At 51.8% G+C, this 23,189-nt stretch overlaps 1 protein-coding gene across 2 annotated transcripts; it reads right to left on the minus strand.

The window, feature by feature from the left end:
• Positions 1–739: 739 nt before the first annotated feature.
• On the minus strand, positions 740–22,794 carry Stx1b (syntaxin 1B). Of its 2 annotated transcripts, XM_048331835.1 has the most exons (10): positions 22,518–22,794; positions 11,695–11,769; positions 11,402–11,501; positions 11,242–11,316; positions 4,651–4,724; positions 4,310–4,418; positions 4,076–4,149; positions 1,401–1,538; positions 1,200–1,310; positions 740–922 (listed from the first exon to the last, which is right to left on the minus strand). In XM_048331835.1, the coding sequence occupies exons 1-10, from the start codon at positions 22,545–22,547 to the stop codon at positions 842–844; spliced, it is 867 nt and encodes a 288-aa protein (XP_048187792.1). In that variant the 5' UTR covers positions 22,548–22,794; the 3' UTR covers positions 740–841. The 2 variants fall into 2 exon arrangements, with proteins under 2 accessions (XP_048187792.1, XP_048187791.1); XM_048331834.1 differs by having other exon boundaries at positions 879–1,310.
• Positions 22,795–23,189: the final 395 nt, after the last annotated feature.

The raw sequence follows: 23,189 nt of genomic DNA on the forward strand, positions 1-23,189 counted from the left end.
GGGCAGAGACCCAGAGAAAGATAAAAGGTCTGGGCCGCTGAGCCCAGGGGCTCTGAGGTCACAGGGCAGGAAGCTCCCATTGCACAATGTCTCTCAGCCAGCTGTATGTGAGGCATACCAGATAGTGGTCAGCAGTAGCAGTAATGGGGACAGAGGAAGGGACAAATCAACCTGAAGAAACCATCCTGGACTCGGCATGTTCTAGATAAATGTATCTGTGAGTATGTGTTTCACTATATAGAATGCCCCTAGCCATGTGCGCATGCGCACACACGTGCTCACACAGCTGTACTTAGGTAACAGAGAAATAACAGACATCTGTGCCCACACAAAGCCAATGTGCAATCCAGTGGGAGGGGGATCCTGTCAACACTTGGAGCACACACACACACACACACACACACACACACACACGGTGGGGCATGGTAGGCTGCATGGTTCAACTTGGCCAGTCTACACAACAACCCAGGTGGAGAGTGAAACTCAAACCACACAGACTGGAGGTAGGGGGTGGGCAAGAGAGGTGACTTGGGGGGAAGGGGGGTTACACACATCTACACATGTACACACACGCTGGGGTGTCCACACGTCTCAAGCATGTGCCGGCGGCATGCATGTTGGTGTGCATGTGTGATCACGCCTGCTGCTATCTACGTGCGGGGTGGGGGCGGGGCGGTCCATGGCAGGGGAGGTTTGCCTTGGGGGTGGAGGGGGGTGGGGCTGCCTGGGTCTGTTTTCAGGGAGAGCTTGGAGCAGGGGGATGGAGTAGGAAGGTGATGGGGGTATTGCTCCCGATGTGTGTGTGGGGGGGGAGGATATGGGAGAGAGAAGGGCAGGGGGACTACAAGCCCAGCGTCCCCCCAATGGATGACGCCAAGACCACCCCCAGCACCACACAGCAAATGATGATCATGATTTTCTTCTGCAGGTAGAGAGAGGCAAGAGAGAGGGACAGAGACAGAGTGATAGAAAGAAAAGGAGAGACAAACCAACAGATCAACAGACAGTGAGAGGGAGAGATAAGGGTTCAGGGTGTAAGAAAAAAAAAAGAAGGGAGGGAAAACAGAGAAAAACAGGTCAGAGGCAGAGATAAGGCCTGCTCCCAACTATCACCACCACAGGCCTGGCCTGAGCCCAGCCCCTCCCCCGCCTCCTGGCTGGCCCCCATCCCCCAGCAGCCACAAGAACACCCTGCTCACCCTCCGGGCCTTGCTCTGATATTTCACGGCTTTCTTGGTGTCAGACACAGCTCGCTCTACATAGTCCACGGAATGTTCCACGTTGTACTCAATGCGATCAATCATCTCTCCCTGTAGACAGCAGCATGTGAGGCCTAGACCTGGCAGCCTGTGTGTGTGTGGGGGGGGGTCCTCCCCAAGGGAATGGCAGAACCCACAAACCTGGCTTTCCACGAGCATCGCCATGTCCACAAACATGTCGTGCAGCTCGCGGATGCTGGTTTCCAGTTTGATAATCTCATTGTGTCTGGTCTCGATCTCATTTAGGGCCTGCTTTGTCATCTGGGAGTCCATTTTGATCTAGGATGATGAAAGGAGAGAGAAAGGGCAATGACTTCAGCCGTCAGAGTGTCTGGATTCAAATCATGGTCTCCTTTCCTAGCTGTCACCTTCGGCAAAATTCTGAACCGCTCTAGGCCTCTGTTGACCCCACCTCTAGAAAATTCGAGCTCTTAGCAGGGTCCATCTCAAGTGCTATCATGAAAAAAATCACAGGAGTGAACATGTGTATTTCAGATGGAACAGAGCCTGGCCACCCAAAAAGGTACTAAAGAGAACTCTGCTAAATTACAGGAAATGAAACTTGTTGGGAGCTGGCTACCCTGTCTGCCCTGGGACTTCTGCTAGCACACACCCAGGGAAACTTTGGAAAAACAGATGAGCAGAGAGGTAGATGGAATGACCACACACACACATACACACACACACACACACTGCAGGTGGAATGTAGCAAGCAGACAAGGAGACTCAGAAGAGAAGGCCCACAAGTGGCCCAGAGCTTGCATGAGATGAGGCAGGAGATAATAATCATTCAACTCACAGTCCGATCCCCTCAGACTCATAGACTCCGGGCCTGAGCCAGGCCATTCACTCCTTTGCTAATTACCCCATTATGCCATTATCCCAGGCTTCACACCTTTACTTTGCTCATCATTCTAACATTGGGCCAATGGGCTGGGCTCTAGTCCACTGAAGTGACCTTCTGAGGATCTCACCAATCTCCTTTTCGTTCTTTTATTTTTTTACTTTTTTTGGCGGGGGGGGGGGGGGGGGAGGGTAGTCCTGGAGCTTGAACTCAGGGCCTAGATGCTATCCCTAAGTTTCTGTGTTCAAAGCTAGTGCTCTATCACTTGAGCCATATACTTCTGACTTTTTGGTGGTTAGTTGGAGATACCTGTTTCACAAACTTCCCTGCCCAGGCTGGCTTTGAACTGTGATCCTCAGCCTCCTGAGGAGTTAGGATTACAGGGATGAGTCACTGGTGTCCCTGTGTCCAGCTCCCTATCATTTTATATATAGACAGCTTGGAGAGAGCTATTTGAGGGTGGAAGATGCCTCTCCTCAGAGATGAATTTGACCAAAGTTAATTCAACACAGATCAATTATTCAAATAGCAATTTACTGAGACTTATTAAACAATCACAGTACTTTTTTTCCTTTGGTGCTAGCACTAGGACTTAAACTTGATGTCAGTTCAAGGCTGATGCTCTACCACTTGAAACACACCTCTATTTCTGGCTTTTGCTAGTTAACTGGAGATCGAGTCTCGTGGACTATTCTGCCCAGACTGTCTTTGAACCTGGATCTTCAGATCTCAGAACCTGAATAGCTAAGCTTGTAAGTCTGATCCACTACTGTTTGGCCTCACACTTCACACTGTAGATTTAAACCTGGTCTAGAAACATTGATCAGAACCTCTGAACCCTGAGAAGCAAAAACAAACACAGAACTGAACTGCCCAGGGCGGTCCACAGGGAGAAGGAACTTAGGTTTAGGAAAGAACCAGCCATTCACATAGAAAAGAATCAAGGCCAGGCAGTGTGCAATTCATAAGCAAAACCAATTTTTTTTTTTTTTTTTGCCAATCCTGGGCCTTCAACTCAGGGCCTGAGCACTGTCCCTGTCTTCTTTTTGCTCAAGGCTAGCACTCTGCCACTTGAGCCACAATGTCACTTCTGTCCATTTTCTTTGGTTTTTTTTTTTTTTTGGCCAGTCCTGGGGCTTAGACTCAGGGCCTGAGCACTGTCCCTGGCTTCTTCTTGCTCAAGGCTAGCACTCTGCCACTTGAGCCACAGCGCCACTTCTGGCCATTTTCTATATATGTGGTGCTGGGGAATCGAACCCAGGGCCTCATGTATACGAGGCAAGCACTCTTGCCACTAGGCCATATCCCCAGCCCCCATTTTCTATATATGTAGTGCTGGGGAACCAAACCCAGGGCTTCATGTATACAAGGCAAGCACTCTTGCCACTAGGCCATATTCCCTGCCCCCAAACCAAGATTTTTTAAAAATATATTTAAAATGTAGACAAATGAGTCATATGATGAATGCTTGGGTGGGGAACATTAGCAGGCCCTCTAGAGGCGCACCTCAAGCCTGACTTGTTCTGATTAACTGAAAATGGACTCTTGCAGACATCTACACAGGCTGCAAATGAATGAAGACCCTTGAGTAGCTAGGATGACAGGGGTGAGCCACCAGCACAGACTTCTGACTCTGAAACTACCCTAGATGCACAATCCTTGGCAGGCTATGTCTCCTGCGGAGGCCTTGTTTTCCACACCTGTGAAATGAGCTCCTTCAGAGTTGTGCAGAGGGCCCAAGGAGCGTGTAGATAAGTGTAAAATAATACCCAAAGGGCTTAGGACACACCCTGCTCTCAAGGTCACCCTGCTGTTTTGAAGGGGGGCCTTTCCTGCTCTGTCCCTGTGGAATTCCCCACTTGCTGGTCCCAGCTGCCACAGCTGGCTATTCCATCAGACCTAGGACCTGGGGTCAGCTCGAACTTGAGGAAGTCCCCCAGGCCAGCCCCACCCCACCCGGGGGAGGGCTCACGTCGTCCGTGAAGATGGCCAGCTTCCCGCTCTCCAGCATGTCCTCCAGCTCTTCATTGGTGGTGGTCCTGCCGGCTGTGGGGAGAAGGGGCTCCCGGCTCAGGTGCTGGGCCCACCAGCGAGCCGGCGATGGCGGGGTGGGGCAGGGCCTGGGAGCCCACTCTCCCACCCGGCTTCAGGCCAGGCGCTCCCTGGGAAGCCCCGGGGAATGTGGGGAGACCGGGGGTATACGCACTGATCTCCAGCTGCCGCTGGATCCGGTCCTTGCAGCGGTCTCGGTACTTGGACTGAGTCGCATTATACTCGGTCATTACCTCCACGAACTTCCGGGAGAGTGTTGAGTGCTGGGGTGGGGGTGGACAGACATGGGGACACGGTGGGCAGGTGGCAGAGATGATGCGCACTTAATTTACTCCCACAAGTCCAGCTCACTCCACACCTGCACCTGCTGGGTCCCCCAGGTACAGCCAGGCCCCGCCCCGCGTCCTGGCCACGCCCCCGTCCAAGCCCCGCCCACTGGTGCGGCCCCGCCCCCCGCAGTGCTCCGGGCCCAGCCCAGCCTTCTATGCCTCCTACCTGGGTCTTGCGGATGCGCAGGTCCGCAGAGGAACGGTTCAGCCCCTCTTCCTGTTCAATGCTCTGCTCGATCGCTGTGGGACAAAGGGTGCAGTGACTGGCGGGAGGACCTGGGGCAGGTGGGGTCGGGGATCTGGGGCACAGGAAGGGCCGACACCCAGAAACAGGCTCCAGGCCTGGGAAGAGATGCCATGAGCATGGCAGGGCTGGGCCTACAGGGTGAAGGCCAGGCCAGAGTCCCTGGCAAGCAGGAAGGGAGGATGCTCTGCGGTCACCTGATTAGCCAATCCTGAGATGTGCCTTTTACCGGAAAGATTGTCCCTTGGAATGTGCCACTAACTTTCAACTGCATAGGGGCAGAAATCCACCCAATAGGGGCAGAAACCTACCCTGTAAGATTTGGGAGTGGAGGTGGAGGGCATTGAGGTATTGAGGTTTCAGCTGTGGACCTCATCCTAGCAAGCACTTAACACTCTCAAGCCCTTGACCCTTTTTTTTTTCAGATAGTATCTCTCGTTTTCTATGGCGTAGGCCCAGATCATAGTCCTTCTATCTCTTTCTCCTGAGTAGCATGTACTACTGGAGGGAGGGGGACAGAGAAGGACCTTTTTGTTGTTGTCTGAACTCAGAGCCTGGGCATTGTCCCTTTAGCTTTTTCACTCAAGGCTGTGCTCTACCACTTTGAGCCACAGCTTCACTTCTGGCCTTTGGTTGGTTAACTGGAGATAAGCGTCTCTTGGACTTTTCTGCTTGGGCTGGCTTTGAACCCTGATCCTCAGATCACAGCCTCCTTAGTAGTTAGGATTATAGATGTGAGTCACCAGCTCCCAGCAACTATTTTTTTTAAGGCCAAACTATGGCTACCCTCAACTTGAAGACATGTGTGGAGATCACATGGCTACCTCAGCAGAAAACTGCTCTCCTGCCCTGCAAGGCTGTCCCTTGTCCTGTGAGTTCATATTTTCAAAAAATGTCCTGGAGGGCTGGGGATATGGCCTAGTGGCAAGAGTGCTTGCCTCGTATACATGAAGCCCTGGGTTCAATTCCCCAGCACCACATATACAGAAAATGGCCAGAAGTGGCGCTGTGGCTCAAGTGGCAGAGTGCTAGCCTTGAGCAAAAAGAAGCCAGGGACAGTGCCCAGGCCCTGAGTCTAAGCCCCAGGACTGGCAAAAAAAAAAAAAAAAAAAAAAAAAAGTGTCCTGGAAAAGGAAAACGATGAAGGAGGATGCCTGCGTCTGGATCATGCACACCTACTACTACCATTCAGATCCTGAAAAAGAGCTTGAGGGACGATCCACTAGAGTAAGATCAGAAAATGCTGCAGAGATGAATCACCTCGCCTGCTCATTCTAAGGGCCTCCAGGCCATTCCTGAGAACATGGCTCCTCTGTGCTGCTGGCAGCTGCTATAGGGAGGTAAGAGGCTGAACTGTACCCCAAGACTCCCCCTGCCTGCAAAAGCAGGCACCTTTAGATACTGGCTGACAGCCCTGGCCCTGGGGATGTGGGAAAAGCACAGGAACACCTAAGCAGGAACACTCAAAATGTGCTGGCCTGGCTGTGGCCCTGTTTCAGACTTGGAGCTGGGCCAAGTATGGAGGGAGGAGTCTACAATGTTGTTTCACTGACTTTTCACCACAGTTCTGGGAATTCCATGGTATCACCTCCTGTTTCAGACTAGAAACTGAGACTCAAATGGGCGAAATAATTCAAAGTCAAGACCATGCCACCAACTGGAAGAGAACCAAAGTCTATTTCTTTCTGGCACTCTACCATTTGAGCCACAGTTCCACTTCTGGTTTTTTAGTGGTTAACTGGGATAGGAGCCTCTCAGAGTAGTCTGCCCTAAGCTGGCTTCAAACCAGGACCCTCAGAGCTCAGCCTCCTAAAAAACTAGGATTACAAGTGTCAGCTTCTGGTGCCCAGCTGGTCTTTCTTTTTCTGAAGTCTAAATGGCCAGCTATATTTATTTATTTATTTACTTACTTACTTACTTAGGTCAGTCATGGGGCTTGGACTCAGTACCTGGACACTGTCTCTGAGCTTTTGTGCTCAAGGCTAGGACTCTACCACTTTAAGCACTTCTGGTTTTCTGGTGGTTAATCGGAGATAAGAATCTCATGGACTTTCCTGCCTAGGCTGGCTTTAAACTAAGATCCTCAGATCTCAGCCTCCTGAGTAGCTAGGATTACAGGCATGAACCACTGGCACCCAGCTAATTAATTAATTATTTTTTTGCCACTCCTGGGGCTTGGGGACTCAGGGCCTGAGCACTGTCCCTGGTTTCCTTTTGCTCAAGGCTAGCATTATACTTCTTGAGCCACAACGCCACTTCTGGCTTTTTCTGTTTATGTGGTGCTGAGGAATCAAACCCAGGGCTTCATGCATGCTAGGCAAGCTCTCTACCACTAAGCCACATTCTTAGCCCTCATTTATTTTTATTTTTTAAGTCTTTTTTTTTGTGCCAGTTCTGGCACTTGAACTCAGGGCCTCAGCACTGTCCCTGGCTTCTTTTTGCTCAGTGGCTCTTCTGGCCTTTTCTATATGGTGCTAAGGAATCGAACCCAGGGTTTCATGTATATGAGGTAAGTCCTCCTGCCACTAGGCCATATTCCCAGCCCCCTAATTTATTTTTTATGTGCTAGTACTGGGGCTTGAACTCAGGGCCTCCTGTTCTGACAGCTTTTTCACTCAACCACTTAAAGTATGCCTCCACTTACAGCTTTTTGTTGGTTAATTTGAGATAAATATCTTGAACATTTATTTGCCTGGAATGGTAATCCTCAGATCTCAGCCTCCTATGTAGCTAGGATGACAGGCATAAGCCACTAGCAGCTGACTTTATTTTTATTTTTTATATTTATTTACTATTTATTTTTACTAGGGCTTGAACTCAGAGCTTCACTCTTTGGACCTTTACACTCAGGACTGGTACTCTGCCACTTGAACTGTACCTCCAATCTGGCTTTTTTCTTTTTCTTTTTTTTTTTTGCTAGTGAATTGGAGATGGAAACTGTTAGACTTTTCTGACCAGGCTGGCCTTGAACCGAGATCCTCAGATTTCAACCTCCTGAGTAAAATTATAGGTGTAAGCCACTGGTGTCCACCTTGTTTTTTTTATTTTTAAACTTTTTTTTGGTGAGACTTGAAACAGGGTCTTGCTCTGTAGCCCAGACTGGTTTTGGGCTTGTGATCTTCCTGCCCCAGCCTCCCGAGTACTGGGATTACAGGCATGCACCACCATGCGTGGCCGAAACAATCCGCTTCTTAAACCACTGTCACTTTTCTTGTGTTCTTTCTGGGTTTACTTGTAACACGTGGATCACAGAGCTCCTTGATCACAATGATCCTGGATCACAGAGATATCCTCTGTATCTGCTAGAAAGTGTTCAAGCTCAGAGCTAATCAAGCCCAAAGAAACTACTGAGCCTCGGGATTTTTAAACTGTGTGCCAACAGGAACCTCACTTCTGAGAAGGAACCCGAGGGGCTGCTGCAGGGAGAGAAGAGAGGCCAGGCAGGTAAGGACTTCTGGTCCCTATTCAGTCAGAGTAACCTGACACCTTAAAAAAATGTAATTTTGGGGCTGGGAATATAGCCTACTGGCAAGTGCTTGCCTCGTATACATGAAGCCCTGGGTTCGATTCCCCAGCACCACATATATAGAAAATGGCCAGAAGTGGCATTGTGGCTCAAGTGGCAGAGTGCTAGCCTTGAGCAAAAAGAAGCCAGGGACAGTGCCCAGGCCCTGAGTCTAAGCCCCAGGACTGGCAAAAAAATAAAAATAAATAAAAATAAAAATATATATATATATATATATATTACACATAATATATATTATATATATAATTTTGGGTCTGGGAATTGCTTAGTAAGAAAAAAAACTAAAAAAGGAAAAAGATTTTACTGTCAAAAAAGCATACAGGCTGGGTACTGGTGACTTATGTCTATAATCCTAGCTTTTCAGGAAGCTGAGATTTGAGGATCAAGGTTTGAAGCCAACCTGGGCAGCAAAGTCTGTGAGACTCTTATCTCCAAAGAACTACCAAAAACTGGAAGTGGAGCTGTGGTTCAAGTGGTAGAGCATTAGCCTAGAGCAAAAAAGCTCAGGGACAGAGCCCGGGCCCTGACTGAGTTCAATCCCCTGGACTGGCAGAAAAAGAAAAACCTGAAAGTGAAGCTGTAGTTCAATTGGTAGGGTGCCAGCCTTGAGTGAAAAAGCTAAGAGACAACATCTAAGTCCTGAGTTCAAGATGCAGTACAGGTGTGTGTGCACACACATACACAGAACAACAAGCTGGGCACTGGTGCCTCACACCTAGAATCCTAGCTACCCAGAAGGTTGAGATCAAAGCCAGCCTGGGCAGGAAAGCCCATGAGACTTATCTCCAATTAACTATAGAAAGCTGGAAGTGGTGCTGTGGCTCAAAGTGGTAGAATGCTGGCCTTGAGCAAAAAAAGCTCAGGAACAGCGCCCAAGCCCTGAATTCAAGTCCCATGACTACCACCACTACCAACAACAAAAGAGTTAACAAAAGCCAGTATCACCAGGCTTGGAGGTGCAAGTCTGCATCTGTAAGCCTGGCATTTAGAAGGCTGAGACTGGAGGCTTTAGAGTTCCAGGCCAGCTTGAGTTACATAGTGAGATCCAGCCTCAAAAAGGGAAAGGGAAAGGAAAGGAAATAGGAGCTGGGTGCTGGTGGCTCATGCCTATAATCCTAACTAATCAGGAGACTGAGATCTGAGGATTGCAGTTCAAAGCCAGCCTGGGCAGAAAAGTCCATGAATCTCTTATTTCCAATTAACCACCAAGAAAACCGAAGTGAAGCTGTGGCTCATAGTGGTAGAGTGCTAGCCTTGGACTAAAGAAGTCAGGGACAGAACAGAGGCCCTCAGTTCAAGTCCCAGAACTGACAAAAAAAAAAAAAAGAAAGAAAGAAAGAAAAGGAAAAGAAGGAAAGAAAAAACAGTTTGAAATTGCTTCCATTCCTCTTTCTCTACAGATGAGCAAGCTGAGGGCAGGGGCTTGTCTGGCGTGAGCTGCTAGTGGAGGCTGGGTTTGCTCTGCTGGGTTCTGCACTTCATGTGGTCCTAGGTCAGAGCGTTTCCATTTCGCACACTCACTTTGAGTGCAAGGGGCTTGTTGTTACAAGTCAGCCTCCCTGGGAATGTGGGAGGACATTCAGCTTTTGTCCTTGTCTCTCTAGCCCAAGGTCACTGCTCTCAGGGGCCAAGCACCATGTCAAGCTCCAGTCCCCAAAGCTTAGTGATGGGCTTCACACACCGTAGGTGCTTGGCAAAGGTTCCAGATGCTGAATTATGATCGGTGCACAAATTAGCCTCCCGGTAACACCGCTATTCCCAGGGTACCAGCACATGAGGAGGTTCCTGGCCCACAATGCTTTGAGGGAAGGTGGTTATTACCAGCGCCCAAGTCCTTAAATTAGAGTGAATACATGAGCACTTGGCAAGGCCCTCCTGAAAATGTGCCAGCCTCTGATGTCAGCCACATAGTCCAATCTGGCCTGAGCTGACAGTACTGATGCAGGATCAAGCATTTGCTGAGCCCATCCGTGCTGGGGGGTGGGGGGCGGGAGTGTCAGGACAAATAAGGACTTATTTTTCAAAAGCAAAGCCTTATTTTTCACAAGCAAAGCCTTATTTTCCTGATGGACCTTCTCCCTGATGGACCCAATAGCACTCAGATGCAAAACTTCCTTTTCTTCATGTCTCTGGCATATCATTCCCTAAGGAATTTGAACCAAGCTGGGTACAGGTAGCTCATGCCTGTAATCCTAGCTACACAGGCCAGCCCAGGCAGGAAGATCTTTGAGACTCTCCTCTCCAATTAACTAGCAAAAGGAAAAAAAAAAAAAAAAAAAACAGAAGTAGAGCTGTGGCTCAAGTGATAGAGTGCCACCCTTGAGTGGAAAAAGCTCCACCCAAGCCCTGAGTTCAAGACCGAGGACTGGAACAACAATAACAAAAGATCTGGATTTGGAGCAGGGTATCGTGGTACATGCCTGTAATCCCAGCACTCAAATCCAGGCAAGAGGATTGTGAGTTCTAGATTAGCATGAACTACACAGTGAGATCTTATTTCTAAAACCTAAGGGCTAGGGTGTAGCTCAGTGGTAGAGAGTTGCTCTAATGTACACAAGTCCCTGGGTTCCCTCCCCAGTGCTACAAGGAAAAAAAAAAAAAAAAGGCAGCCAGGTGCCATTGGCTCATGGCTCTAATCCTAACTACTCAAGAGGCTGAGAGCTAAGAAGTGAGATTTGGAGCCAGTCTGGGTAGAGAAATCCTCAAGGCTCTTATCCCTAATTAACCAGCAAAAAGCCAGAACTGGAGGCTTGGCTCAAGTGGTAGAGTACTAGCTGTGGATGCAAAAGCCAAGCAAGAGTGCGAGGCCTTGAGTTTCAGCCCCAGTGATGGTGCACGCGCACGCACACACACACACACACACACACACACACACACACACACACGCAGCAGCAGCCAGTCTGGAGTTTGCACCTCCTCACTGTTTAAGAATCTGGCTCTGGCTCCCAGAGGGGTTTTCCCTCCTAGCTCAGAATGGCGCTCCTCACCTTTCAATTTGGACCGGACCTTGTTGGCCGTCTTCTTGATGTCGGCGGTGAGGTCCTCCAGCTCCTGCTTGGTCTCTAAGGGGGGGCCGGGGAGGCCGAGTGAGAAGTGTGCGAGGGACCCCAGCCACCCCCACGCTCAACACCCCAAAGCAACACTCACTCTCGTCTGGGTTGGGGGCAGCCAGGATGGCGCTATGTTGTTTTTTCACCTGCTCTACATCCTCGGACAGCTTCTCAATGCAGCCTCGAATCTCCTCCACCTGGGACGGAACGCCCATGACACCCCGCCAAGTGCTGGGGCCCGCTCAGGAGATCCAGGGAGTCTCCAGGGCTCAGGGAAATGGGCCAGGCCCAGAAAGGTGAGGAAAGGCCAAAGGTGCAGGAGAAGGGGAGACAGGGAATGAAAAAAAAATGGGCCAGGTTCCGGGTGTGGGGACACTGGGGGCTCATTACCTGTTCAAAGAACTCATCCATAAAGTGGTCTCGGTCCACGTGGACCACCTCCTCCTCATCATCGCTGTCTTTTGCCTGCAAGGCAAAGGAAAGCGGAAGCCATGAGCAATCTCTCCCCTGGTCCCTGAGGCTGGGGCTCTCGCCTTCTCCCTGGCACCCATCCACAGGTCCTCCCAGCTCAGACTCAGAAAAGAGACGTCATGAAAGAGCCAAACGCTGGATGCTGGTGGTTCATGCCTGTCATCCTAGCGACTCAGGAAGCTGACATCTGAGGATCATGGTTCAAAGCCAGCCCTAGCAGGAAAGTTCCTGTGAGACTCTTTTTTTTTTTTTTGCCAGTCCTGGGCCTTGGACTCGGCCTGAGCACTGTCCCTGGCTTCTTTTTGCTCAAGACTAACACTCTACCACTTGAGCCACACCACCACCTCTGGTCGTTTTCTATATATGTAGTGCTGGGGACTCGAACCCAGGGCTTCATGTATATGAGGCAAACACTTTTGCCACTAGGCCATATTCCCAGCCCATCCTGTGAGACTCTTGTCTCCAATTAACCATCCAAAAACCAGAAGTGATGCTGTAGTGGTAGAGCACTGGCCTGGAGCAAAAAAGCTCATGGACAGTGCCCGGGCCCTGAGTTCAAGCCCTACAACCAATCAAGGAAAGAGAGAGAAAGGAAGGAAGGAAGGAAGGAAGGAAGGAAGGAAGGAAGGAAGGAAGGAAGGAAGGAAGGAAGGAAGGAAGGAAGGAAGGAAGGCCCAAACAAGGGGATGCTGTGAGGGCACCAACATTCTGAATGAATGCTGAGTATCATTATTTTCCTTTTTGGCAGTACTGGAGCTTGAACTCAGGGCCTGGGATCCATACGCTTTAGTTTATCCTTAAAAGGAATTAGGCAGAGGCACCCTTGTCGGGGGAGGGGGGAGGAAGGGGGACTGTGGCCTTATTTATGGGTACAGATTCTCTGGAAGGGGATGGTATTCAGGGCAGCTGCTATTGACCAATCAGGATGGATGTATTTCAATATTTTAACAATCAGCTAAATGTCAGTCTTTCAATAATTGGTTCTGGGCTCCAAGAAGGAATCCACTCGTGTCTCTGGAGCCTGCAATTTCCTGTTATTCCTCAACAATCCCTGCCCAGGTCTCCTTGTTTTCCCCTCCACCCCCCACCCCCACCTGAGCAGCCACATCTCCTATGCAAAGTCACTTCACCGCCCATGGCAGGGCACCAGGAGGGTGGGTGAGTGAAGCAGACAGCACCCCATCCCTCCGCTCCGGCGCCTTCCTCCTGCCACCCACCCTCACTCCCTTTTCTCATCCAACTCTTCTCATGTATTGAATCGTGGATTCAATCGCTTTCACCCAGTGCCTTCCAACAGCACACCCACCCACTCCTGCTTGCCTGGGTTTTCCAGTTGCAGCCGGCAGCTGCTCAGCCCTCCACCCCCGGGGCTCACAGACACAAAGGGATTTACCCACCCACACCGCCACCGCCACCAACAGACAGACCGGGGCCACAGACAGAAGCACTGACACACAGGCGCACAGAAATAGTCCTTGACACCCACACGGAGACACACTGCCACGCTGAGGTTCGCTGCACACAGACCCACAGCAGAGCTGCAAGCTGACACGTGGACACGCCGATGTGTAACGCACTCACAGGGACAGAGCAGGGACTCTGAGGGATGTCCACTCAGAGCTGACCGGAAGATGCAGGGGACAGGGCTCCTCCCATCCTAACCCCATGCTCTTTTTCTTCTTGGGACAGAGGTGTGAGGGCAACGTTGGAGCCCATCATCCTTAATTACATCTGGAGCTCTAATGGGCCCCAGTGGAAATGGAAACAAGAATGAATCCCAGTTCCCAGAAAGAATCTGGCTAGGTTCAGACAGAATCTAGCCACAAGAGCCTGAATGAATAAAATCAACTCAGGATGTCAAAAGGCATCTGCCTGGGGCATCGCCCATGGAGATTTACATCGAAGTCCCAACAAGGCCCAAGGAGATTGCAGACAGGCCTGCGCTGAAACCAGACAGGCTCAGAGTGCACTAGACCAGGCTAGACAGACCTCAGACAGCTCAGATCGAACCTAGACAGTGTCAAATGGGACCTGCATGCAATCCGGATAGCAGAGAGTGCCTGGGATCAACAAAGCCCCTCAAAACCAGGAAGAACTGCAAAGACCATAGAAAAGCCATTCTTCTCCATACTCCGGAAGCCACTCAGCCTCTTGGCCATGCCCTGCTCAAGGGGAACTCTGGGGAGTCTGGATACAGCCTCGGGGTGAAGCACTACCAAACATCTGGCTCCTGGGGCTTGAACTCAGGGCCTGGTTGCTGTCCCTGAGCCTCTTTGTGCTCAAGGCTAGCACTCTACCACCTGAGCCACAGCGCCACTTCCAGTTTTCTATTGGTTAACTGAAGATGATTCTAATGGACTTTGCTGCCCAGGCTGGCTTTGAACCGTGATCCTCAGATCTCAGCCTCCTGAGTAGCTAGGATTACAGGTGTGAGTCCCTGGTGCCCAAGGCCTCTTGCTTCTTGATCACAGCTGGTGGCACAGGTGAGTGTCTTGGGGGTCCCTATTCAACTCAGAAACATCCCAAAGAGGCCTCACTTGGCCCAAAGAGGCTCTAGAGTGCAGGACTTATTTGTGGGGACCAGCTAACTTCCCACCACAGATGCTCAATTCTCAGTCCCCAAACACCAAGCTGCCCTGAAGACCCCTGGCCCCTTCTGAGCCTTCACCCCCTTGGCCCACTCTCCTGTGGGCCAGGAGTCCCTCACTGGTCCAGGTGCTTGGGAACTTCTCTGTTTCTTTCCCACATCAGCTTTAGGAAGTCCTCCTGGAGGTCTAAAGTCATTCCCTCCTGTTTTTCCTGGAGCTTCTTTCTGGAGTCTCCAGGCTACTTGTCCTTGAGCGAGGAAGGAAGATAGATAGAAAGGCCCAAGTCCAATTTCCCTGGTATCATTACAAAGAGAATGGAGAGCTAATAATCCTCCACGTTTATAAACACATTTATAATCCTTTCTGATCCTCAGCTCAGCCCAGGGAGGAGAGCTAAACAAACAGTCATGTCCCCCTTTCATTGATGAGGGATCGGAGGAAAGTGAGCAGCCTGAACAAGGCTGGGACTCTGGATACCCAGCCCCCACCTCCCGATCCAGCTGTCTCCTCCCAGAGTCTGTTCCTTCCTTCCTCAGGCCTGCTCTTCTTGCCCAAGTCTTTTCTGGGGAAGGCTTCTGTGCCCAGAAAACCTAGCAAACACTTTTCTTTATTGGTTGGTTGTAGGGCTTGAACTCAGGGCCCAGGCACTGTCCCTGAGCTCTTTTTGCTCAAGGCTAGTACTCTATCACTTTGACATACAGCACCACTTCTGGTTTTCTGGTGGTTCATTGGAGATAAATGTTTCAGGAACTTTCCTGCCCGGACTGGCTCTGAACCAAGATCCTCAGATCTCAGCCTCCTGAGGAGATAGGATGACAGGTGTGAACCACCAGCACCTAGCAAACTTTTTCATTTGTTAGTTCTTTTCACACAAGTCTGACACTCTTGTTTTCTCCTTAGTCTTCATTGAAACTCTGTAAGGCCCGTTGGCCAACATAATTTCAGTTATGACAGACATTTAGACAATGAACTGCTGCTCTGTGCACTCGTTGCCTCTGTGTGTGTGTGTGTGTGTGTGTGTGTGTGTGTGTGTGTGTGTTTTGGTTTATTGAGATGGAGTCTCACTATGTACACTAGACTACCCTCAAACTCAAGATCCTCTTGTCTTAAACCAGGCACCGGTGGCTCACACCTTTCATCCCAGCTACTCAGGAGGTTGAGAGCTGAGGATCACAGTTCAAAACCAGCTCAGGCAGGAAAGTCTATGAGACTCTTATTCTTCTTCAATTAGCCAGCAAAAAAAAAGCCAGACATGGAGACGGTGGCTCAAGTGCTAGAGCAGCAGCCTGAAGTGAAAGAGCAAAGGGATAGCATTTAGGCCTGGAGTTCAAGTTCCAGTATTGGGACACAAAAACAAAAACAAAACCCTCCATCCTGGCCTGGGAATGTGGCCTAGTGGTAGAGTGTTTGTCTAGCATGCATGAAGCCCTGCGTTGGGTTGCTCAGCACCATATAAACAGAAAAAGACAGAAGTGGTGCTGTGGTTCAAATGGTAGAGTGCTAGTCTTGAGCACAGAGAGGGTCAGGGACAAAGCTAAGGCCTTGAGTTCAAGCCTCAAGCCTCACAAAAAAACAAACAAACAAAAAAACCCTCCATCCTGTCTCAGCCTCCTGAGTGCTGAGATTACAGCTGTGTCTTGGGGTAAATATTATTTGAGTGCCTTTTTAGAGATGGGGAAACTGAGATAGAGACAGGCTGAAGAATTTGCCCCTAGGGAGCAGCTAGAAGACCAAGTGACCTCTCTCCTCTGAGCCTTTGTACCATGTGTGGCTACCCCACCTGGTGGTCAGGAGGAGGCCATGAAACAAGACAGAAAAAATGCCTAATAGTACAGTAAAGAGAATACCACTTGGTGATGGCTGGCTGTTGCCTCTTGCTACTTTGTTACAGATAAGAAGACAGGCTCAGATACAACTGGACCACCTGTGTAAGGATGTGTAGCAAGAGGAGTAGAGGCAGAATCTGAACTCAGAGCCTATTCTGTTTTATCCTAAGTGTATCTGAGCTCCTGTGATCAGGGCAGGAAGTTAGGAAGAAAGACCCAGACTTTCAGGAAGTGCCCAGACAGGAAGCCAGGCTTTCCAGGCTGCAAGAGATCTCCTGTGGGCCTCTAGGCAAATCTCAATGCTCCCTGGGCTCTGGGCTGTGAGAGGAGAATCTTCGAGTGTTCCGCAAGAGTCACATTGCTCCGAGGTGGATGTGTGGAATAGCAGGCAGAGTCTCCAATTCTAGAAGTCATACCAGTCTCAGGCTGCGGGCACCAGAGGCAACGTAGGAAAAGACACTCAAGTTATTCCTATTTCCTCCCTCCCTCCCTCCCTCCCTCCCTCCCTCCCTCCCTCCCTCCCTCCCTCCCTCCCTCCTTCCCTCCCTCCCTTCCTTCCTTCTCCCCCCCCCTTCCCTCTCTCTCCCTCTCTCTCAGTTGTGAGGTTTGAACTTGGCCTGGGCACTGATGCTGAGCTTTTGTGCTCAAGGCTAGCACTCTACCACTTTGAGCCACAGCTCCACTTCCAGTTTTCTGGTGGTTTATTGGAGATGGGAGTCTCATGGATTTTCTTGCCTGGGCAGGCTTTGAACTGCAATCCTCAGATCTCAGCCTTCTGAGTAGATAGAGTGACCGGGTGAGGCACCAATGCTCAGCAAGTTGTTCCCTTTTCTACTGGCCCTGGGTTACAAATGGGAGGTCCAGTCTTAGCCTCTTTACATGCAGACTGGAGAAGAGAGCACAGTTCTTATCCTTCTCCCAGACTAGTTATTACAATTGTATGCCACACTGCCAGGACTTCACATTTCCTTTCTTTTTCATCAGTCCTGAGACTTGAACTCAGGGACCTGTGCACTCATTTGGCTACCACTTGAGCCATACCTCCACTTCCATCTTTTTTTTTTTGGCCAGTCCTGGGGCTTGGACTCAGGGCCTGAGCATTGTCCCTGGCTTCTTTTTACTCAAGGCTAGCACTCTACTACTGAGCCACAGCACCACTTCTGGCTTTTTTCTATATCTGTGGTGTTGAGGAATCAAACCCAGGGCTTTCATGTATATGAGGTGAGCACTTTACCACTAGGCCATATTCCCAGCCCTGGAAGAAAGAGACTATGCAGGCTCTTGAGCACATTCTAGAACCTCCATGGCAATGGAAGACACCCTCGCTAGCTTCCCTCTTGCCTCCTCAGGCCTCTTAGAGCCCAGGCTTTCCAGATTACAGACACCAGAGGCCTTCGTCTGAGTGCCTGTGTGTGTGTGCGCGTGTGTGTGCACACATGTGCATGTGCAGGTGGAGGAGACAAGGCAGATACATAAATGCATGGGGGAGGGGGTCAGCGTGGGCCGCCAAGCCAGTGACCAAGAAACAGATGGCAGTGAGAGGTGACAGAAACAGAGACTGGAAGCAAGTGGCAGAAAGTCAGACAGAGCATGCGCACAACAGAGAGCGCACGCACAACAGAGAGAGCGCGCACGCGAGATGTGTATGTGTGTGTGTGTAAACACACGTGCCCACGCATGCTAGCACACGCGGCTCACCCACACCCCTCAAGGGCACACATGTCGTTGTCTGATCAGGACGCAGGAGCCTCTCTGCCCCTGCCCCTCCCTCTCTGTCCATCTGCCTCCCCGGCCTGGGCCTCTCTTCCCTTTCCCTCCCATGGTCCAGCCTAGCCCCTGTCCTCAGGCCTCTCTCCTCCACCATTCCTGCCTCCTCTTCTCTTCTTCTCCTGGACTTATTCACTCAGCTAACAAACAAGTGTGATTTGTGCCAAGTTCACTCTGGGTGCTGCAGGAACATGCCAAAAATCCGCTGTGGGAGACAGATGGGGAAGGAGGGGGAACAAGGTAATTTCTGACCATGCAGAATAGCAGGAGGAAGGGAAGAGGGAAGAGACGACTAACCAGAACAGGTGTAGGGACAGTTTATACAGGATGGGCAGGGACAGACTTTCTAAGGAGGTGACATTTGAGCTGAATGCTGGGCTCCAATGTGGGAAAACTGAATTCAAGACAGAGGGATAGCAAGAGCAAAAAAAAAACTTAAGCAGAGGACTAGGAATGGGGCTCAGTGGTAGAGTGCTTGCCTGGCATGCATGAAGTCCTGGGTTCGATTCTTCAGTACCACATACACAGAAAGAGCCGGAAGTGGTACTGTGGCTCAAGTGATAGAGTGTTAGCCTTGAGCAAAAAGAAGCTCAGAGACAGTGTCCAAGCCCTGAGTTCAAGCCCCAGGGCTGGCCAAAAAGTGTGTGTGTGGGGGGGGTGTCAGAAGAAGTCCAGTGGACATGGCAGAAGTAAATTCATTGAAGGGGTCTCCTGATTGCTACCTGTGCTTGTACTCTGGGTCATTCTGTTCAGTGAGTCCCAGCCTCCCACAGAGTAGGTCTCCCTCTCTTTTGTCTCTTTCTAGGCTCCAGCTCCCCCTCTCATGCCCTTCTACTCGATGTCCCTATAACGTCCTTCCTGTTGCTCTCCTCACCCCTCTGCTCCCCTCTGCCTCCCTCCTTGGATCCTGGGACAGTTGAGGACCCTCCCTGTCCTCACCTCAGCCTCCAGGTCCTGGGCCAGCCCCAGCACCTCCCAGGGATGAACCAAAGATGTTGGTGAGACAGAGACAGAAAATCTGGTTGACACCAGCCCTGCTGTGGAAAGCTGTGTAACCTTGGGTAAGTCAACACTTTTCTGTAACCTGCGATGAACTCCAAAATAAACTAAGGGTTCTGCCCTGCCCCTCTCAGGGGTCTTTAGGTGATGCCCAGGAGATACATACGAGTCATCCATGGGACTACCAAGGAACCACATAGCACTTTATACACGGAAACTAAAACTACTTTCATTTAATTTATTTTATATTTTTGTGTGATGGTAAAAGTGGGTTTTTAATTCAGGGCCTGGGTACTGTCCCTTAGCTTTTTCTGCTCAAGGCTGATACTCTACTACTTGAGACACATCTCTACTTTAGGCTTTTTTTCTGGTTCATTGTGCTATTTCTGCCTTGGAATCTAGATCTTCATATCTCAGCCTACTGGAATATCTAGGAATATAGGAATACAGGCGTGAGCCACCAGACCCTGGCTAGAAACTTTTTTTTCCCACTCCTGGGGCTTGAACATAGGGCCTGGGCACAGTCCCTGAACCTATTTGTGCCCAAGGCTAGTGCTCTACCACTTGAGCTACAGTGCACTTCTGATTTTTGAATGGTTAATTAGAAATAAGAATCTCATGAGGATTTTCTGCCCAGGCTGGCTTGGTACTGTGATCCTCAAATCTCAATCTCCTGAGTATCTAGGGTTACAGGTGTGAGCCACCAACACCCAGCACAGAAACTACTTTCCTTCCTTCCTTCCTTCCTTCCTTCCATCCTCCCTCCCTTCCTCCCTCCCTCCCTCCCTCTCTCTCTCTTTTCTTGCCAGTCCTGGGCCTTGAACTCAAGGCCTGGGCTCTATCTCTGAGCCTCTCTGTGCTGAAGGCTAGTGCTCTACCATTTGAGCCACAGCACCACTTCTGGCCTTTTCTGTTTATGAGGTATTGAGGAATTGAACCCAGGGCATTGCATGCTAGGCAAGAACTCTACTACTAAGCCACATTCCCAGCCCCTGAAACAACTTTGAATCCTTAGAATCTGTTATTACTCTCAGCTCACAGAGGAAGAAATCGAGGGGCAAGGGAGATGGTTCAGTGGTCAGAATAGCTGCCTAGCACGCACCAGGCCCTGGGTTCAAATCCTAGCACTACAACACACAAACAACAAAACACACAGGAGGACTAGACAATTTACCAGCAATTTACCCAAGGTCACATAGGAAGTACGGCAAGTTAGGATTTAACCCTAGTTTGCCTCCCACCTGTGCCCGGAACCACTTGATGATAAGCAGAGCTGAAGAGCCCTAACGTTGCTGGAAAGATAATCAAGCCCCAGAGTTGACAGCTCTCCCACACTGTCCCTCCCAGGATCTCAGAGACACCCCCCACCCCCCACCTGTTCCTCCCCACACCCCTGCCCCACCCAGCCTCTCCTACCTCCTACCACCTCTGGTGGGGAGACCCTCACACTCCAGGCATCTGACAAGCCTGCAGCTCCTTTCTACCAGGTCCGCCCCCTCCCAAATCCAGTTTTCTTGAGCCATGACTAAGAGCAAAGCCATCAGCACTTATCTGGCACCCCCCCCCCCACACACACACTGCCTCCCCCACCTGGCTGCCCCAGCCATCAGGTTTCCTCACCTCTGAGCAGGGGAGCCCTGACTCCCACGCACACAGCGCCCTCCCCCTCCCTCTCTAATTATACCACAATCCCACCACCAGCCAGCCTACCCCACTTGCCATTTCTCTGGGAATCTCAAAGTCATAAAATGGTTTTGGCTGCAAGGTATGGGGGGGCAGGGGGAGTGTCTAAGGTCCAATCAGATTTCCTCCCTTGCTAGCTGTGTGACCTTGGATAAGTTATTTAATCCCTCTGGGCCTCGGTTTCCCCTACTACAAAATAAGATAGGCCGTCTGCCTGCCTGGTTAAACCAGGAGGTTGGTGGGGTTCGAATGAGATCACAGTTGTTACTGGCTTTGCAAAGTGAATGGTGATGGAAGGGGGTGGATGTTACAGCGAGCGGGGCAGAGTTCAAATCCTATCTTTTTCAAGCTCTGTGACTTTAAGTTACTTAACCTCTCTGGGCCTCTGTTCCCTTATTCCCTTGTTTATAAGACAGAAGCACACTAGTATTCAATTTATAAGGTAGATTTGAGGATCAAAATGATTTAATATGAATTAAACACTCTGAGCATGAACGACTGCCATTCTTGTCATGAGAAAAATGCAGTGAAAGTTTAATAATAAAAATAAATAAATAAACCTTCCAAGTCCCTCCCTGAATTGCTAGCCCCTCCTCTTACCACCTGCCAACCTGTCTCTCTCCAGAAACAGCAGTCACTTGCTTCTAAGACCCACTGGGGGGGGGGGGGGTCCCTGTCCCTAGATGGGGGAGGGGGTTTTCAAAGACAGAGCTCTTTGCCCCAGTATCAAGATTTCTGAGCCAAAGGCCAAAGAAGCAGAGTTCCATGTCAGCTTGGCAGACGGGCCACCCAGATTCCTGCCAGACCTACCCCCCATACAGGCTTTCTTGATGACCTTGGGGAAGTCCCTTCCCCTCCTCTGAACCTCAGTTTCCTCATCTGTCAAACACAGCAGCACCTGGTGAGTGACAACCCAGAGGCCCCAGGTCCAATCGCTGCACCAAGTCCCAGTGACCACTGGACAAGGCCAGTCCCATTAACATAACCCCAAGGGCCACCAGCAGACAGCAGGCTGCCACCTCTGCCTCCTTGGGCACCCCCAGGTCATTTCTCCAAATGCTCCAGTGCCTGAAACCACGCTCGCCCTGCCCCCTTCTCTAGCCCCTCAACAGAGTAGCTTCCTTGGCAGCCTCGGGGCTCCTCTTCCCCAGACACCCAGACATAACCCCCTGCTTGACCCAGTCCTGGAGCTGGGCCTCTTCAGGCCTCAGACCTGGGCCTGGCCCCGCTGTCCCACTTCCCTGCAGCCATGGCGGTGGAGCCACACAACCCCCTCCGTGGCCTGGAACGTGGACTGTCCTTCCCTCTCCCATCTATGGGGGTCACCTCCACTCAGACCCTGGCCCTAGGCAGTCTCCTGAGTCAGTCGCTTCCCTCCCCGGCTTCGAGGTGCCCCCTCCTTGCAGGACACACACACACACACACACACACACACACGGCCAGGTGTTGGCCTCCCCTCTCAACCTGTGTCCTTCCACCATAGCCTCCCCAAATCGGGGTCCCTCTGGGCTCCTTAGCCTGCCTGGCCCACCATGCTTCAAATCTGCTCCGGGGGTGGTGGTACCCCCATTCTCCCTTGACATTCCCTCTTCTCATCCCCAGGTTAGACCCCAGGGCTTTCCTGGGGACCCGAGGTGTCCAGGCCCTAAAGCCTCCCCCGCCCCCTTGTGCCTTAATGGCCTCCAACCCCTTCCAGTCTCGGTCCCCAAAATGCGGGTTCACCGGAGACATCGGATGCCTGGGGATCTTCGGGGTGCCCGGGGCTCCCCGCCTCGCTTCAGCCCTCGCCCCTCTGTCCCAGCGTCATCGCCGTCACCCTGTCCCCACGCGCTCCCCCCAATATCGGGGTCCCGCCCCCCCCCTCCATCCCCAGACTCACACTCCGCAGCTCCTGGGTCCGATCCTTCATCCTGCGACGGCTCCTCCTCCTGCTGCTGCTGCTCGCTCTCCTCCTGCCTCGGCGGCCGCTCGCTGCCTCCCACCGCGGGGCCGGGGCCGGGGGTCTGGGGGCGCCGGGGGGGCGCCGGGGGGGCCGCCGCGGAGGCTCAGCCGGGGCGGCGGGGGGCCGAGGGCCGGGCAGGGGCAGGGGCCTGGGCCGCCGGGCTCTGCCTGGGCTGCGGTGGCGATGCGGCTGCGGCACAGGGCTGGATGGAGGGATGCGGGCGCCGGAGCGCGGGGGAGGGGGGCGGAGGGAGGGGGGAGGGGGGCGGGGGGCGGGGAGGGGGCGGGGGCAGGGGCATGCGCAGCGCCCGCCGGGGCCGGGGGCGCCTGGGGGTTGTAGTCCGGGGAGGGGGGGCGCGGGGAGGGGCCTGGAGAGCCCCGGAGGGGGCGGGGGAGGGCGGCGCGGGGATGGAGAGGTTGATGCGGGGATGGAGATGCGGGAGCCGCCTCCGAGGCTGGCCGGCCCGGGGCGGGGTGGGCGGTGGAAGGAGGGCGCTGAGGGGCGAGCCAGGGGAGGACCGGCCGGGGGGGACCGGCCTGGGAGGACGGGGAGACAGGTGCTGGCGCGTGCACCTGTCGAGGACCACCTCGGTCCCCGAGCCGCGTCCCC

Source organism: Perognathus longimembris, chromosome 23, assembly GCF_023159225.1.
Source record: "Perognathus longimembris pacificus isolate PPM17 chromosome 23, ASM2315922v1, whole genome shotgun sequence".
NCBI classification, from domain to species: Eukaryota; Metazoa; Chordata; class Mammalia; order Rodentia; family Heteromyidae; genus Perognathus; species Perognathus longimembris.

Bases quoted from the DNA above. Each gene is read 5' to 3' on its own strand.
- Stx1b (XM_048331834.1), bottom strand. From the start codon at position 22,547: ATGAAGGATCGGACCCAGGAGCTGCGGAGT. The intron at 1,539-4,075 runs GTGAGCCCTCCC...TCATCATCCTAG, and splicing joins TGGCCATCTTCACGGACGAC to ATCAAAATGGACTCCCAGAT. The intron at 1,311-1,400 runs GTTTGTGGGTTC...TGCTGTCTACAG, and splicing joins CGATGCTCGTGGAAAGCCAG to GGAGAGATGATTGATCGCAT.